The sequence below is a fragment of the Macrosteles quadrilineatus genome, unplaced genomic scaffold (assembly GCF_028750875.1).
Source record: "Macrosteles quadrilineatus isolate MER2022 unplaced genomic scaffold, UCM_ALF_1.0 Scaffold_8__2_contigs__length_117827958, whole genome shotgun sequence".
Lineage (NCBI taxonomy): Eukaryota > Metazoa > Arthropoda > Insecta > Hemiptera > Cicadellidae > Macrosteles > Macrosteles quadrilineatus.
Window position 1 is genome coordinate 48,528,084 of NW_026542601.1, and position 19,552 is coordinate 48,547,635.

The window sequence follows — 19,552 nt, forward strand, 5'->3', positions numbered from 1 at the left end:
AAATAAGTTTTAGCCCTCATTAAAAAGGAACATATTGACCCCACGTTTCAAGTGTTACTTTTTAGGGATATCACAAGTAAAATTTAACATGCATTGTCTATCTAAATTATTAATATTTCATGGGTTATAATTATTATTAATGACAACGCAAATTACTGTGTGTCTGTGTTTGATTGGCGCTGAGAGACTACTTGGAGCTTTACACCTGCGTCCTCATAAAGCTTCTACGTTACACACATGGTAGTGAACCTAAATGGTAAATAAATTATGTGGTTCATCATGAAATTGATAAGTCGATTGATTTAGCGAATTTCCCATATAGGGAATCAGCTCCTACCGTAGGTTTCATGGCAGGACTTAGATCCAGGACCGCTTAACTTTTTCGTTTAGATTTTTTTTAGTTCAAAACATCAATCGTTCAAATTCGTGTAGTATTTATTTATACTTGTGTGTCTGCACGTTTACACGGGCACAGATCACCCGATTTTGATGAGAATTGATCAAACGTTTCTACATTGAAGCGTTGTTCAATGGTTACGGATAAAATCGCAAAATCCTGTAAATTAAATATACCCACGTTAATCTTATGGAGAATATGTATACTTTTGTAGTTTGCTGGTTTATGGATATATTTTGTTTCATTTGGCAAAATTATTCATTTCATGCCAAGCTACTCAAAACCCACTTTATTGACTTTCCTGTAGCATCAAACCTAAGTACTATTTTAAATTGATGTTATCTAAATAGAAAGTAAATCTGTCAATTTTATGGTAAATTTAAGTAAATATCTTATCAGGTGAATGGAAATTTGCAGTCTGCAAGGTTGCTGCGGCGGGGTAGGCCTATTCATTTTCTTGGTAATGTCAGTAGCACAAGACTGTACTGTACTTTAGCTCTGTCAAGCTTCAAACGATTTATCAAGGCCTTAATTAAAGACAGTTTATTAAAATCGGTATGATCTTAAAACCAATCCACCACTACAATCTAATCTCTTATTTGCAGTATGTCAGACTTTAAAAACTACATCTTCGCGGAATAATATTAATCAAAATCATTTTTGGAGTTCTTCATAAAGCCATTTCAAATCCAGAGATGGGCAACCGTCCAAACAGAGATTTGTCGTCCTGAATTGTTGTAACATGCAATGAAATACAATGGAACAACAAAAATTGTATCTAACCTCATAAATAACAGACTACAAATAAGATGTTGGCCGCAAAACAACCTCACAACAATAAACACAATCCCGTTGGGCTGGCCAAGATGTCAAATGAACTTGTGGTTTATCACATGTATGATGTCATTAGTTATGTATGACAAACTAATTAAAACCTCCCAAGAATCACCTTGATGTTAAGGAAAAAACTGTGTAATTTTAAGCTAATATGGGTTGTCATTAATTTGTCATTTTTAAAATTAGGGGTATTGTTCTGTTCTGTATCAATCCTAAAGGTATTGAAGGATGGAGGGTGTTTATGTTTTAAAGTTATCAACAGTCCTTTTCCAACTTTATTTGAGAAACAGTTATGTTTATTTGAGAACATATCAGTTGTATTTGAGATAAGTCAAATATATTTTAGAAAACATCAAATGAAGTTGAGAACAGTCAGTTGTATTTGAGAAGGCATAAAATTAATTTTTAAGAACAGTCAATTATATTTAAGAAATGGTTGAATGTATTCGAGAACTTGTGATTTGATAATGAGAAACTCGAAATTCAGCTGATTAATAACCAACTTCTCAAGTTAAAAGCCCTAATTCTGAAATACAATTAATGACATCTCAATTCCATGTAATACTTTCTCAAATACAATTGACTATTCTCAAATACATTTGTCATTTTATCAAATTCAACTGACTAATCTCATTTACATTTGACGTTTTCTCAAATACAAATAATGGTTCTCAAATACAATTAATATCTTCTCAAATAAATGTGGAAAAGGTGTAGATGTTTTTAAACATGCATTCCTTATACTATTAAAATACAATCCTAACTGCCCTATTAAAACATCTGAAATCTCTATTTGATGAAATTCTACTTGGCGAAGCAGAGCTGTTACAAATTGCGGGAACAGCTGATCCTCAGTTATATATTGTTACATCGCACGTCCTATGTTTTCCGCACAATATGGAGGGAGATGTTGCAAAATGTATGCTTTCCATCTCACACACAAACTGACTTTATGTAAACCAGATTGTCTAAACATGTTACTCAATCCAGGTGAATTCGATAAGCTTGTTTATACAATCAACAATTAATTGTATGTTTATTTCACAGCAACTACCTATTATGTATTGTTGTTGTATTAATAGTCAAAGGTATTATACAGTCCAAATGTTTCCAAAGGCTATGATGTGTATGAAGGAACAGAGACAATAGAGGAGCAAAGAGATTTCGGCTGTAGAATGAATTACCGAAATAAGTATTAGTGAAAAATATTATGAAATAAAATTGCCAAAGTGCCCACTGCTAACAAATAATTAATTGGCCTTATTCATAACCACCCCATTACATTTAGGTAGAATTTATGCGCCAACCTCCTTCCTTTTTAAACCCAATGATGAGAATTCCAAATTCTAAAGGCATGCGCACTCATATGAGGGTTTACCTTTGGTACGACTGCAACCACTAACCTGCGAACGAAATTTTTCTTTTATTATGCCTGTGCTTATAAGCTATAAAATCTTTTAATCTTTCTTCTCTGCCATTCATAAGAGAAATGGTCCACAATAATAACATATTGTAGCTCATCATCAAAAACATGATTATAAAACAAAGATCAAATTTATGTTTTAAGTATAAAAAATACTGAATATAGCATACGCAAAAGATTCGATAGTATATGATTATTATTAAATTTATGTTTTCATAAGAATATGATCATAAACCCTAAGACTTTTAAGACTAAATCACGATTTTAAAAACAAAGCTCTTGAGAATATTTCTTGATAGGTAAATTTATTAACTTCCTATAACTGTGTATTTGGACTAGCCTATATTAAATTCAAAATTCTAAAATTCCTACGTTTAAAATGCGTTACTTCAAGGCTTAATCGCAATTTAAATATTATTCCCCTCAATTATTATTTTATCATTAGTTTTAATAATCTCATGTCACAGTTAGTAAATAGGGAACCAGTTTATGACAAACAATTTGTAATTTTAACACAACTAGGCCTAGTACAACAATTATTATATTATCTTTCTTAAGACTATGAAGTCCAAATCAATTTTTAACCGAAAGGGGGTAAATAAGTTAGTTGTAAAATCTTAAATGTTTCACAAATAACTATTTTAACTTTCGAGGTACTCGTATTAACGTTTTAAACAGTGTTTGTTTTTTATTAAAGAAACGACAAAAATTTTAAAGAGCTATTAATTATTTTCTGTGACAAAACTGCGCTATATGAGTTAAGGAACCTTTATTTGGTAATCATAATCTAGCTAACCTAGGATATTACTGGAATATATAACGTACAATAATACAATGTTGCATTATCAATATTTGTTTTGTTTTATTTAACAAAAATAAAGCTTGGTGAATAAAGGTAAATAAATGAAAGTACTAACCAGAATACGGCAGTGAATCGACAGAGCAATCATGTCATAACAGGAAACCCAGCCTAAATTAAATCACTGAATAGGTCACTTGACACTAAATTTAACACTATTAAGGAAATGCCTACCAAAACACACTCACAAACACTACACGATTAAACCAACAATTACTACATGAACTACTACGCGTAGTAGCCTAACATGAAAACACAGCATACCGTTGAACGACATCAGAAGACAAAAATGAACCAGGAAGAAACTAGCACATCATTCGAGTAAATGACTCGCTAATCAGCTGTTCAAGAATAAGGTTTTTGGTTTAGTTTACTAGCCAACATTTGAATACACTACAATATACTGTTTACAAGTAATTGTTGTAATATACTGTACCAATCTATATAACGTGAAAATATGTGGCTAACGGCTAACTCATCAGAACAAAATATATTATCGATATTATGTAATAACCGAAATAATTAACCGGCCTAAGTTGTATTATATGTTCAATGTATAGTGTATGCATATTATTAATCAGTTACTTACGTTGTGAATACTATTGTTACATTGTGAGTATTGTAGTAAAGTACTAGCAATATTTTGATGTAATTAAACTAAATTTTAACTAAAAGTTAGTTAAGCTAGGTTTGTGTGGTGTGCAAAATTACATCAAAATGATAATTGTTGTAATAGTTACACAAACAACAAGTTAGGTTAGCAGTGTTTACTAGTGAAATTTACTCTCTTGGATTTAATAAATGTTATCCTGATTGTGTTTATGTGATTTCATCTATTTTGGACCTGTAACGGGGGCATATCCAATATGAAAGTATTGGAGGCACTGCAATGGAAGTATGCGCATTCAATGGAACAAATACATATCAACAAACCATTTTAGAGAATATTTTTTATGGAGTTGACCATCGATGTACATAACCTAACACGGGTTTAGGTTATATCATAGACTAACCAACACAAGTAGACTTGTCATCCCATTGTAAATTTTGAAGCACGCTTTTCGTGTCTAGTTCATGTAAGTAACACAAAGGCGCTAGTGTCGATGAAACTTTGTTTCCATTATTTTAGGGTTAATTTCTTGATTTGTGCTTTACTGTTTGGTTATATAACTAGGGGACAAGTTATTGTTTATGATTAGATCGTATTATTTGGTTAAACGAGGTTTAAAATGGCTGTGATAACGGGAAACAAATTGTAAACAAAACACGACATCTACAGAAAACCGTACAGAACTAATAATAAAACTGGCTTCAGCTGTTCCATAAGGATGAGAAATCTACTAAGGGAGTATGTTTTATCTATGGTTATATCCATCGATGGAGTGTTGATTAGTAGTAAGAGAGTGACTCTTGATAATACCATTGACTATTGTTGTATTAGGCTAATAGTCAAAGATAATACCAACTAGTAAACAAGGCCGGGAAACCCCACATTTCGCCCCCCCCCCCCTAAAAAACTTATATCGCAGTAGGGATTATTTCTGGATATATTTAATAAATAGGAATAAGGACTTTGATAACGGATGCGCTCTTTCCCCGGCTGAAGAGGACGAAATCCTAAAACAGCCTCAGACCAGTAGGGTTTCATTATATTATGCCAACCAACAGACGGTTTAAAAGACCATTGTTGTAAGTGCTAGGTCATTTAATTTTGTAATTGTATAGTTAGGATCTTTACAAGGAATGATTGTCATGAATGGTTGTAAACCTCTTATTTTTGTTATATAAAGCACTTTTTTAAATAATTTTCATTTCATTTCAGAAGGTTTTCAGCTCCCTGGATTGGAACGTCACGAAGAAGAAAAAAATGCGCTCATAATCAGCTGTTTCACACCCTCCAAGGTCAATGTCACCAGACAGGAATCGGGTAGTGTGTAGATTAGTCGTGTCATAGTTGGCCACGCATTTTAAGTTAATAAAATGTAATGTTCGTGTGTATTAACATTTTGTATATTTTTTTATTTACAAAGTCAATGTGTTCCAAAAAGAGTTTAAAAGTATGAACTGCATTTAAAAACAGCACTTCTGCTGGTGGCTCCATGGTAATTCCTATTTATTAATCCTCCTCGCCCACCCCCCCCCCCCCCTTAATCACAATACCTACATTAATGCATCTAGTCAAAGCTACCCAAACACCCTTTTACATTCTTTAATGTAATGGCTAACTGCTCAAAACAATTATACACTTTCTCGTTTTTTTCTGTATGTAAGACAAGATCTACTCTAAATTTATGTATGCAAACTGTGAGTTACCGATACCTAAATTTTTATTAACCACCCCGTTTCAAACTTGTTTAGTTACGGTTTAATAACGATTTTGTCACTTTACTCCAATACCCCATCTTGGAGTAGCTTCATTGTAGGCCTACTATATTGAGCTGGATTAAAGTCAGCAATCTGTAGGTTGTCTAGCTTAGCCTACCTTTAATGTCTTACCTTAGCCTTAGCTTATCCTTCTCTGGAGAGGGTCTTCAAGCAGTAACTAGCTAATAAACCACCAATCGGGCTAAGCTTAAGAACTTGAACCCACTAAGGAATCAAGTTGCAAGTGAATAAAACAGTTATAAAATCAATTCTATCTTTGGTAGCATACAATTTATTCTTTGGTTTCTCCCTGTGTATCTTTAATAAAGCTATTTAATGTAAATTAACGCTTAAGCCTAAAATATTATTGTTCTATTGTTCGAATACAACTGCATTTTGTGCCACCAACTTAATACACATGAGTCAAGAGAAAGTAAGTCTAGTCATGCAATGTAAGAAAACGAGAGAAAGTTGGTGAAGATATTACAGTAAGAGTTCAGTCAATTTTAGTTCATAAAGTTAGTCTTTTACCTTCTAAGTCCGTATTTCTAGAGCTAACAAAGTACTACCGATGTCATATGCAATACACATAACATTTACAAATGTAACTCTTGAACCTCCAAAGCCTGTATCCCCAGTACAAAGCTTCTAAAGCCTCTGATTCCGCAAGTATTTTATAAGGGAACGTGACAAAAAGTGAAAACACAAGGGAGTATTTTACAAAATAAAATAAAAACTTCCCAACCCTGCATGAAAATATATTTCTACTTAAGCACAATGATTTTGTTAAAAACCAAACAAAAGTCTTTATACCTTTTAGATCGATTTTCTCTCCAAAGTGAAAATCTTATAAGATGATTCCTGTTTGGTAGAATACGCATATTTTCTTTTAACAACACCCTTGTTAACAGTTTTGAACGTTATCACGTGCTCTTTCTTCACTTGGTCAAATTCCGGTGATATATTATCAACAGAGCAAGTGTCAGATCTCATTTTTACTCTGTCCAAAGCAAATCCATCCCACTCCACAGTAGCAGTGAACTTTCCAGTTTCATGTTCCTCTGTTTCTTCTTCTTGTTCTTCAACTTGTTTGCCTTCTGATTGGGCTTGAGTATATTCTCCCCTCTCTTCATCTTCATCAGTATTTCCCACATCATCCGTTCTACAAACCAGTGAATATCCTTGTGCTTTGCCAAACTTGATTGTTTCAGTTGCTCTCATTGTGATAGTACTCGTTCCATAGGACTTTTGAAGGAACAATCCCTTAGGTGACCATTCTTTCACTAAAACATTCAATAGAGAACAAATTTGTTGTGTAAAGTATAAGAGGGATATCAAAATTGCAAAACACAGGAATAAATGTCTAGTTTTAAAGTCACTTTAACATAATCTTCCTCTTTATTCCGCCAAATAGCGGAATAGTTTGCAACTTAAAATAGTGTACTTGTGTGCATATCTTTTAGAATCTTCAAACAAACATCAATGATAGACAGACTGTCATTATCAATCGTTGAGATGGGAACACCACCGATGTGCGTATTTAACACAAATATGAAAAGACAGAAAAAGATGAAAGAAAAACTAAAAGATATACATATTTTTTAATTGTTTAATTGCCAAAATGTATGACAGCCAAATAGTAGAGTAGGATATCTAGTATAATGAGAAAAGTTCTTCTGAAAAGCTAGTGTACTAGAGAAACACGCTTAATAAAGTCATTTTTATTCATAAGACAAATATATTTTTCATAAGCGGTACAGACTAACGTCTACTGCTGAACTACCTACACCATTACAAATTAATATTTTTAAATCACTAGTGTAAAACTTATAAATTTGACCTACTGTGTTATCTAAATAGTTGCAGTGGTAAATTACAAAAAAAAACCATTGCAGCAAACCTGCAGACTAGGCGGATTTCCATTTGCCTGATTTGACTCTCACTTAAATTTTAAATAGCATTAACGAGTACCTAGGTTTGCAGCTACAGGGGGGGGGGTAATAAAGTGTTTTTATAAAAATACTAGCTGACCCGGCGAACTTCGTATCGCCTAAGTTATAGGTTTCCCCTAAGACAGACCGACGGAAAGAAAGTACCGTTACGTTTAATTTTCAAGATGATCTCGTTCGCATCGCTCAATCACGTCCTGGTTGAAGTTCGTTCGCTACGCTCACTCACCTTTGGGTTGGAGCTCGTTCGCTACGCTCACTCACCTTTAGGTTGGAGCTCGTTCGCTGCGCTCACTTGCCTTCAGGTTAGCTCGTTCGCTACGCTCACTCGCCTCCAGGTTGAAGTTCGTTCGCTACGCTCACTCACCTTTTGGTTGCAAATTAGCTGTTGTCATAAATGTAAAAGAAATAATAGTGCTGCACCCTGTTGGTAATCCTTGTAACTTTAATGCTATTGAACATCATAGAACAGAACCAACTTGTTTAATTGAAACAGCTGTTAAGATTCATTAATTCCATTTCTCATAAGGTTAACATGGGAAACTCCAAAGCCACTGGGGCGGAGCCCTTTTAAGAATTTCGAAACGGGAAATAGCTTACGTCCGATTCGCATACCTACAGAATTTACACACCAAATTTCATAACGATCGGTGAAGTCGTTCCGGAGGAGTTTGCAGACAAACACTGTGACACGAGAATTTTATATATTAGATAATAGCCTAGTACAAAATATATAAATTGGCCAGGTTTGATCGACATATACGTATATCCAGAAATAAGCAAACTACAACAGTTTACTTATTCTCCATAAGAAAACCATAGGAATTTTAAATTTACAATTTTTGGAATTTTCTTTGTAACCGATAACCGCACAAAAACAATTCTATATACAAATTATTTATATTTTAAAGCTCTTTAAAATGGTTTTAAGAGAAATTGGAAAATGTTGTGTTTCGAGGGCAAAAATTTAGAAGAACCAATTTTTACCCCATAAAGCCTTGTTCCCATGGTCCGATCATACTGGTTTGCGAACTCATTCAAGTTTATCCCACCTTACAACTTCAAGCCAAATTTCATCAAAATGGAACAACAATAATTGTTATCGCGTTCTCGGACGTATTTATACAGGTGTTTTACTGGAACCCTGACAAATTTCAGGAAATGGTTCCTGGGGTCAAAACTAGAAGAAAATGACGTATGTCAAAAACTCACTCGGTCCCTACTTATACGTAAAAATGTGTTTTTCTTTTAGCTTTTCGGTGTATCTGTTGATCATTTTGACCTCTAGATTTAAAAATTGAAAAAATATCTTGATAAAACTTGCATTGTTAGATTGAATATTACATTTCAAAGAGATTCAATTACTATTTTGGGCAAACATTTTTGGTATTACTGAGAAAAATTAGTTTAAAAATAAAATATCTCCGAAAAAATCTAAAACCAAAAAGTATTTTTAGTTTTTTTTAGCTCATTTCTAAACACATCCTAATAAAAGTTTATATATGGGTCTTCTAGTTGAGAAGTATTGCATAATGACCTAAAATTTCCTTCTTTTCCATTTTTAAGTGTAGAAAACAAGCATACCGATACCTACTTTCGCTACAGAGGTTAACCGTGAAAGGTCCTAAGTTCGCTTCAATAAAGAAGTATTTTCATTCAATCATTCATAATTTCACATGTTAACCTTATAGGGAAAAATAAAATACGATAGCTTGCATATTTCTGAACATAGGATAGTGATAGTGATAGGATAGTGATAGATAGTAATAGTGAACATAGGATATTTCTGATATAGCGGATATTTTAGGCCATGTTCCTGTAGTACTCAACTAAAAGAAGTCATATACCAACTTTTAATAAGATATGTCCAGAAATATGCGAGCTATAGTACCTATTTTATTTGTTCCCATAAGGTTAACATATGAAACATTACACAATAGTATGCTGTAGATATGTATTTTGTAGTATGCCCTATGTTTGTTTTCTACACTTATAAATAAACACCCCCGCTGCAGCAAACCTGCTGACTAAGCGAATTTCCATTTGCCTGGATTGATTTTCAATTAATCTATTAAATTAACATTTATTTTTAACGAGTACCTAGGTTAGCTGATACAGAAAAAATATTAAATGTGTGTTATTTATTAAAATTTAATTAATTTTTTTATATGTTATAAAATATTTTAGATTTTGACAAAATAATACCCATAAAAGGTAGCCTTTACATAAGTTCATATTTTCTTGTTCTCTAGTAAATTCTACAACTTTTAAAGTTGCAAGCCAAAATCTTGAATGGTTACAATATGAAAAGCTGTCAAAAACGAAAAATACTTTTTGGTACCAACTAGATTTTTTTCGGAAATATTTTATTCTTAAACTAATTTTTCTCAGTAATACCATTGACTATTGGATACAGAAGAAGACATCCCATCTCATTGGATCAGCTGTCACCAATTTTTTACTAAAAAAGAATGTAGTTGTGTGAGCCAGTCACAGATTGCGCTAGTGTCTAAAACTCTATTTTGTACCTTATTTTTTGTTACTGACATAGTTGCTGGGTCACAACAGTTGCTATAGCACATAATAAGTCATTCCATCAGTTTGACTTGGTAAAAGCCATCGTCTAATTGGCAGAAATCAGTAATTTAGTTGTTGTATTAATTGTCAAAGGTAATACCAAAAATGTTTGCCCAAAATAGTAATAGAATCTATTTGAAATGTAATATTCTATCTATCATTGCAAGATTTATCAAAATATCTTGTCAGTTTTTCAATCTAGAAGTCAAAATGTTCAACAGAACAACAGATACAGTACACTGAAAAGCTAAAAAAAAACACATTTTTACGTATAAGTAGAGACCGAGTGAGTTTAGGACATATGCTTTTAGCAAATTTTCTTCTGGTTTTGACCCCAGGAACCGTTTCCCGAAGTTTGTCAGTGTTCCCATGAAACACCCTGTATATACATACATGAAAATTTGATAGAATGGTGTTTTTGGCCTCTAGGGACGTGACATCAAAATGAAAAAGTATATCGGTCCCGAGTCCAGTTCTTACCGTGCCACCTACGGTAATAGCTACTTCCCTATAGGGAAATTCGCTAAAATTAAAGTTCAAAACATTATTTAATCCACATTTTTTATTTTAACCGGAATCCAACCAATACAGTTCACTACTTTTATGACATTTGTTTTTCATTTTTAACTAAATAATGAGGAGTTTGGAATCAGTATATTAACTTACCAATTCCTTTCCTAGTGCCTGTTCCCTGAAATTGGAATGAAACCAATTATGTTGAAAATTTGTGATGTCTTAAAATAAGTTAAGTAGAAATTTAATATTGAAGTATACAGCCACGAACCAAAATAATGGAATAAATATGTATTATTATACAATTTGTAAAACCATTTTAGATCATTATATTATTCTTGTAAGCTTGGAACAGGTTTCATATTAGAGTGTTAGGTTGTAAAAATCTCATTTGAAACTTGTTTAACATTTCTACCATTATCATCCACATGTTTAAAGTTGTTGACATTTCTTAAAAGTTTTTATAGAATAATGAAAATGGTTACAGATCAAATGTGTACTATCATTTTTACTTGAAGGGGAATAAACTTTTGTTGAAATGAGAATAGTAAAAATAGTTATATTTCCTCATTAGTTCAAACTAGTTTTGAATTGAATTTAAAAAATAATTTAAATAACATTGTCATGAATTTAAACAGATATTTCCGGCTATTTATGGTGTTTGGATTTAGTTAGAAGTATCAGCAGACACTGAATGATGCTAGAGGATTTTTTTTCAATAATAACCTGAATGATAAATAGACATAATAATAAACTAGCTGTTACCATTGTTGTTACCCACCTGCTTCACCCCGTTTGACTTCATAAGTATTAACATTGACTATTATATGCACGTTTTAATAAAACTATTGATTTGTTAAGTTAAGCTGAAATAAACAAAACAGAATACAGTAATACAAACAAACATCTGATTTCAATAAGGTAATAAATTGAAAGAATAACAAACAATGAATAAATCTATATACAGGGTTAGGCAAAAGTCTGGAACCCCCCAGTTAACTTTTTAACGCATTGCAGTAGGAAAACTAAACTCGGCACATATTTACAACATAACAAATGCACTTTTTCATTAAAGTTAGAACTTGTACCCGGCCCCCAAAATGGGGTATTTTGGGGGCAGCCCCAAATTCAAATGTAAACACCTATCATGTGACCCCTCATTTTAAAGGGTTTCCCAAGACAAATTAAATGGCGCAAACTAGAGGTCAATATCACACGCCTAATCAAAATGGCAGTCATTTTGAAATATCCCCTATTAACTTTTTAACAGGCTATAGCAGGAAAACTAAACTCAACATACCTTTATAAAAAAAGAGAATTCACCTTTTGGTCAGTATTAAAATATTAAATTTTTAAAGTTAACTGGGGGTGTCCAGACTTTATCTTGCTCGCTCATCTTAAATAATTAATATTGCTGCCATTTTGATTAGGGGTGCGATATTGACCTCTGGTTTGCGCCATTCAATTTGTCGTGATAAGCCCTTTAACTGATGAAATACGATTTGCTATGGATCACAGCCAATGCACTATTTTAACCTTATTTGACTTCAGCAAAGCTTTCGATACTGTAAATCATAGCATTCTTCTAGCCAAACTCCAACTTTTAGGTTTTTCTGTTAATTCACTAAAATGGATGAGATCATATCTTCAGAGCCGAAAGCAGTGTGTATGTCATGACAACTTGACGTCCGACTGGAGAAATGTTCCCTGAGTTCCTCAGGGTTCAATTCTTGGCCCACTACTTTTCACTGTTTGCATCAATGACATTAGTACAGTACTACACCACGTAAAGTTTCATTTTTATGCTGATGACCTGCAAATATATTCTCATTTTAAAGTTAGCGATATAAATGAAGCTATAGACATAAATGAATCACGATATTGACAACATTGTTCAATGGGCAGCACAGAATGGACTTAGACTCAATCCTGACAAAACAAAAACAATCATTATAGGTCACTCACGTTTACTAAACAAACTTCAAGAAGACAATTTACCAAAACTCACTGTAAATGGAATTACTTTGCAATATCAAAACAAAATCAAAAGTCTTGTATTGCTGATGAACCGCACATTAGACTGGACTGACGCGGTGGTAGATACTTGTAAAAGAGTATTTGCCGCCATTCACACAATGAAGAAGATGCAACGACTCCTTCCCTTTCACATTAAACTCTTACTGGTCAAATCACTTGTGTTTCCACACTTCAATAACTGCAACACTGTGGTTAATGATATGACTGTGGCTTTGGCAACAAAACTACAACGTGCACAAAATTATTGTATTAGATTTCTGTTTGACCTTAGGCAGGACGACCACGTCACACCTTATTACATAAATGAATCAATTTTGAAATTAGATGACCTCAGAAAACTCTGAATACTTTCAATCACTCATTCGGCTATCAATCTTGGAATTCCAAATTACATTGCAAAGAATTTTGAATTTTTGAATGAAAGAGGTGCAAGGGATACTCGCTCTGGCTCGTCTACGTTGCGCATTCCTCGTCACAGAACAACTATTTATAATAAATCATTTGTAGTCACAGCATGCCGCCTATGGAACTCTATACCCGATGCCATTAAATCCATAGAAAACCGATCCCGACTGAAGGCGACACTGAAAGAATATTATCTCAACCGGATGGTAGTGGCGTGGCGGGATGGCGTGCGTTAGGCTTAGCTGCTGCAAAGAGTGTATGTGTGTGTGACTGTATGCTAGGAAAAGAAATGTATGTTATGTTGTGTATTATTAATTATGTTACGAAATGTGTATTTTACTTTTGTTCATATCATGTGTTATTGTTATTACTATTATTATATAGAGGTTAACTGTAAGAAAGGACCATGAGGTCCTAAGTTCGCCTCAATAAAGAAGAATTTTCATTTCATTTCATTTCATTTCATTCATTTCATTTAAAATGAGGGGTCACATGATAGGTGTTTACTTTTGAAAATTTGGGGCTGCCCCCAAAATACCCCATTTTGGGGGCTGGGGCAAAGTTGTAACTTTGAAGAAAATGTGCAATTTCTTATGTTGTAAATATGTGCCGAGTTTGGTTTTCCTACTTCAACGCGTTAAAAAGTTAACTGGGGGGTTCCAGACTTTTGCCTAACCCTGTATAAAGCCAAAAGTACCCATGAACTTTTGAGAAAACTACTAGTCACACCCCCATAAACCATATACTTAAAATGTTCGTCATGACGAGAAACCTTGCTCAAAACTATCCATTATTTCTATTTTTATTATTTTTATTTTTTTAAATTGCCCTATAAGGTTGTAATTGCTTTCCAAAGGGAACTTTCCATACACCTAATGTTAAAAATACCTCAGCTGTATTCATTTGTATGTTATCCTTTCAATTTATTACCCTATGAAAATCAGGTGAGATTATTTGTTTGTATTACTGTATTCTGTTTTGTTTATTTCAGCTTAACCTAACCAATCAATAGTTTTATTAATACTTATGAAGTCAAATGGGGTGAATCCCGTGGGTAACAACTAGTTAATTAAAAATACAAACCTTAGACTCTGGGCAATCGACATTCTCAACTTGAGACCGTAGCACTGTGGCAGTGAATTCCCACGTTTTATACAAGTACCTCCTTCTCCGACATTCACCATTTGTTAGTACATAAAGAATGGAAAACTCCTTTCCAACGTAAGGTTGCTGCGGATAAATTGAGTTTGTGATGTCTTCGACTTTTGAGCAAGATTGGACAGTGAAAATTGTATCTAGAATCACTCTGTTCTCCTCCTTTGAATCAGCTGTCATAATGTCCATTGACATGATGTCATCAGTGATTCGACAAAGAACGTAAAGAGTGAATTCGTTGTCTTTGTCATTATCAGGCTTGAAAGTTGAAAAGACAACAGGGTTTATGTTATCATCTGGCTTGCTCTCAAAGTCCAGAAAATAGAAGGAGTCCTGATCTTCTGGTAAAACTGGTGCCAAATCTTCAACTAGGAAAAAGTCACATGTCAGTTAAATGTACAACACCCACACAAACATGCTTACATTGGTACAACCATTAGAGAATATATTACACCATGTTTTGTTTTTATCTTATTTGTAAAATAGTTTGCTTGGCTTACATAACCTTTATTTAGTAATTTTGCGTTCAACAAAGAGTGCTATATAGAAATCAAGAGCGTCCGCAGAAAATCTTTACAGGGGGAACCAGTATCTTTTTCAGGAGTGGTGAGATAATTTTTTGTTTGTTAGTGTTAAGGATGGATAGTACCGGTATTGTACATTTAGTTCAGCACAGTCTAAACTTCCAGGAGTAAATTAAAAAAGCGAAGTGATAGTTCAGCACGGACGAGAATGTGCTACTCCGATCCAATAAGGCAACTTAAGTTTGTTTTGAAAATCTTGAGTAAAATTACTTGCTAATTGCAGTAATAGCAAACAAAATCAATGTTTAATCTCTATCCCACTGTTGTCATGATGACTATAATCCGTGATTGCTGCACTATTGTTATTATCTCCCTCAGTCAGGGACATCATCATCATCATCATCATCGTTACCCTTCCACCTTTTAGGATTAAGGAATGTATTTGTTTAGGAATGTAAAACTCCAGTGATAAGTAGGTGAACCCCTTTGGCCTTAGAGGTTGAAGAAAAAGTGCTTTTCAATGTTAATCGGCCTGCTTTTAAAAACAAATCGCATATTTTAGCAATATTTGAGTTTATAATTATTTTACGTCTTGAGATTATAAGGCTGTAATAATTTTACATTAATTAAAATTGTAATTAACTCTGAGTTTAAATCCCTAGATGAAACGGATGTCTTTACTGCTTTTAGGTTATTCAAAGAATGCCCTAGCATAATTTAGATAAATAATATTTTGTAGCCAAGATACTTATATATCATTGTTAGCTGTGGTGGTAGCATTAGCACTGCTGTAATCATTGACCTTGAGTCAAACAGATATCATTAACCAGGTGGTGTAAGTTTGGAGCATTGACATCAAATTAAGCTTTACATTTTTTTTTTTTGTTATAACTTCCAATTTTTTTTTTAAATCTATTTTTAGAATAGGTCAAATTTAGTTCAGTTTTAGCGAATTTCCCTACAGGGAAGTAACTATTACCGTAGGTCTCATGGTAAGATTTACTTTTTCACTTTGATGTCTCCAGAGGCCAAAAACACCATTCGTTCAAATTTTGATATATGTATATACATATATATATAGTTTTATATATATATATATGTTTGTGCCCGTCCGGACGATAACTTGAGTAATTTTTCCAATTTTGATGATATTTGGTTTGAAGGTGTAAGGCGGGATAAACTTGAATGAGTTCGCGAACCAGCATGATCAGACCATGGGAACGGGGTTTAACGTAGGGGGGGGGGGTGGTTTATGGGGTAAAAATTGTTTTTTCTCATTTTTGACACTCAAAACAAAAAATTTCACAATTTCTCTATAGACCTTCTTAAACAGCTTAAAAAAACAAATAATTAAGTATATCATAGTGTTTTTGTTCGAAGTATTGGTTCCGGAGAAAACTAAAAAAAAACTTTATTTTAACTTCCCATGTTATTCTTACGGACAATATTGTAAAATGTTGTAGTTTGCTAGTTTATGGATATATTTTGATGAAACTTGGCAATCTTATTGATTTTATACCAAGCTATAATTATTTTACTTAAAAACACACTTTTTTAGTTTCCTTGTAGCAGCAAACCTAAGTACTCGTTAAACCTAATGTTATAAAAATAGATTTATTGTAAATCAATTCAGGCAAATGGAAATTCGCTTAGACGGCAGGTTTGCTGCGGCGGGGGTATTTTATGTTAGTTTCACTGTCAAGCAAAATTTAGCCAAAATACAGTTTTAGGTATTTGAATTCAAAATCAAGCTTTCCGGACTAGGATGTTTAAAATGTCTACATTTACAAATATTCAAGTTACAAGTATCATGTTTTCTCGACAATCTATATATACTTAATACTATACAGGTTTTCTCTGCAACATCTCATTTTTGCCTATCCTACTCCTACTACTCCAATATCAGCGATTGAGGTTTTCTTTCAAAGCTCGTGACCTAAAGAGTGAAAGAAGTTATTTTCTTTAAGGCTCCGCTGCCCAAGCCTTTAATTCTAGAAAGTACACTTAAAGGTTTCGTTGCAGACTAACTTAATTGATTACAGTTTGAAGTCATATTGTAATCAGTGAAGAAATGGATTATGAAAATTAGTTTTAAATGGGCTACTTGCATTGATAATTGATTGCAGCCTGATTGAGGTACTTAAATAAAATATAAATAATTGGTTGGTGTTTAACAAATTAAAATAGTACCCTGTGTCAACTCTTTTATCCATTCATGGTACAAATACAATTTTGATCCATACAAATAACAATTAAAATTGAATATTTAAAACAAAATTATTACTGTAATTAAATTTACATGTTTGCTAATGACAATAAAATCTTTGACTTACTTTCAGATCCATGAACTTTACAGAACACCTGAAAACATAAGTTTGAAACTAATTGAATTTGTTCATAAATGTTAGCAAATACGATAAGATTTTGTTGGACGGATGCCAAAATAACAAATAATGCTATAACTTTTGATTCTTATAAATAAATTCTTTAATAATAAATTTCTATGATTAAAAGCAGGCCTGCAGAGAGAAATCTCGGCCCCTGGGCAATCGGTGCCGCAGGCCCACTCCCCCCCAACCCAAGTGCACAGCTTACGCAATAAGCCTTACAAATTATGTAACAATTATCATCAATAAATCTTAAGAAGAGGTTAAAAATATTTAATTTAAAATTCAACATGGATTGTGAAATTTTTGAAAAAGTATGTTCAGCAATATTCTCTATTATATTATAACGTTATAAACTACATACTACATTTTAGACCAGGCCAGAATGCCCCCTCTGCCCCCCCCCCCCTCAAGGCGGGCTTGATTAAAAGACTCAAAGTTAAAAAAAATCATTAATCAAAATAGTTTTCTCACATTGATACAACTTCTTCCAGATGATGACATTTTTGAGGTAAATTAATTGGTATGCATCTAAAATTTCTTATGGCCAAACATTTATTTTACTGTAGTATGTATCATTGTTTGTAGTTGCACAAAAAGTGTAAAATACAGGTCTGAAGTTACATGAAAGTTTTGTGGTATTTGGTAAAAATTGCACTCTTAACGATCTTGTATCTTACGACTACATTTAGTTGTATGGTTTGACAGTAACTGAATATGAAGCAATAGAAACTTACCAATAACAAAATAACAAACAAAAGTATGTTATTTACAACCAACATCATAAACTCCATGAAGCTAGTAACTGGCAGACTTAATGCAAACAAATGACTGCATGTGGTGATGTTTGAAATTGGAAACAAATTGGAACCATTACTCTCTACAAAGAATTGCTTAATTTATACAAGTAATTTGATGAAATTTTACCGCACGATTCAAAAACATGTGAGCCAATTACTAACATAAAACAGTTAAAATAAATTAACAGAAAATCTCTTATCAACTAATTGTTAAACCAAACTAGAAACAAATAGTAGTTTTACTAAATAACAAGATATATCTGGCATTTGTTTAAAATCATTTTGTAACAAGATGACCAAAGAATTTCCTGCTACAAAGCTTGATGGTTTAACATTTTTTCATCACACAAAGTTAAAAGAATTAACACAGTACCTCACTTATCTTCATGTTAGAGCTTATTAGCTTAAGCATTGTACTTGACACACATTTCTTGTCAAAAATAGAAACTTTAAAAGAGTTGTTTGTGTTAAAAACAAATTTAATAGCCTATAATAATATACACATTTTAAACACTCTATCTGTATGTTGTACCTTTGATTATTGATAGAACTGAACATTCCATCCGCCATCCCCATGTTTATGTTGTCACCAGTTTTCAAATCAAAATTGGCTTGGTTAAAGTAAGCCGCCAAAAGGTTGCGTTGATGTAAAGGACTGATCTATATAATTAATACGCCACATGAAACTTTGTCGGTTGAACTCCTCCGCTATTTCTTAACCGATTTTATCCATTGACGTCTCATTGGAAAGAGCGTGTCGCGTAGATTTTTTAAACTGGCCTTACATTTTTGAAAATGCCCCTTGGGCTCTGCCCCAGTGGCTTTAAAAGTTCCCATGTTATCCTTATGAAGAACATAATTGTTTACATTTTGATCAGCTGTATAATTGAATTGCTGTATTTATTTTTCAATTCAATGAAAAGCATTGAGTACATTTATTTACTATTTGAGTTTGTGTAAACATAACCCCCAAGATGGATCGTGTTAGTATGGTTGAATCTTAAATTTGTGCATTTATCGTTGTTTGTGTAGCTATAATTTGTTTATTTGTTGTTTTTTCTTTTAAATGACTCCGACGCGACGACAACGAAACATAGTCAGGATGCGTAATCGTGATAACGACCGCAGTTACAGAACAGTGCCGGGTAATAGGCTTAACTCATCACAGTCAGCACCTGACCCTGGACAATCTCAACTATTACGTTACAAATGCGCCCTACCCCAAAACGACTTTTCGTTCTCAATTGGCCCTCTATCAATGACCTGTGTTGCCTGTACAGCGAGGCATTTTGAGAAGGAGAAAACCGGGCGGAATGCTTTAGGTT

General features: G+C 33.2%; 1 protein-coding gene across 1 annotated transcript; it reads right to left on the reverse strand.

The window, feature by feature from the left end:
• Positions 1-6,631: 6,631 nt before the first annotated feature.
• Positions 6,632-18,268, reverse strand: LOC128999760 (uncharacterized). The gene is made up of 5 exons (XM_054426421.1): positions 18,165-18,268; positions 17,374-17,401; positions 14,445-14,884; positions 11,073-11,097; positions 6,632-7,163 (listed from the first exon to the last, which is right to left on the reverse strand). Exons 1-5 carry the CDS (start codon positions 18,219-18,221, stop codon positions 6,697-6,699), a joined length of 1,017 nt encoding a protein of 338 aa, XP_054282396.1. The 5' UTR covers positions 18,222-18,268; the 3' UTR covers positions 6,632-6,696.
• Between the last annotated feature and the right edge of the window lie 1,284 nt (positions 18,269-19,552).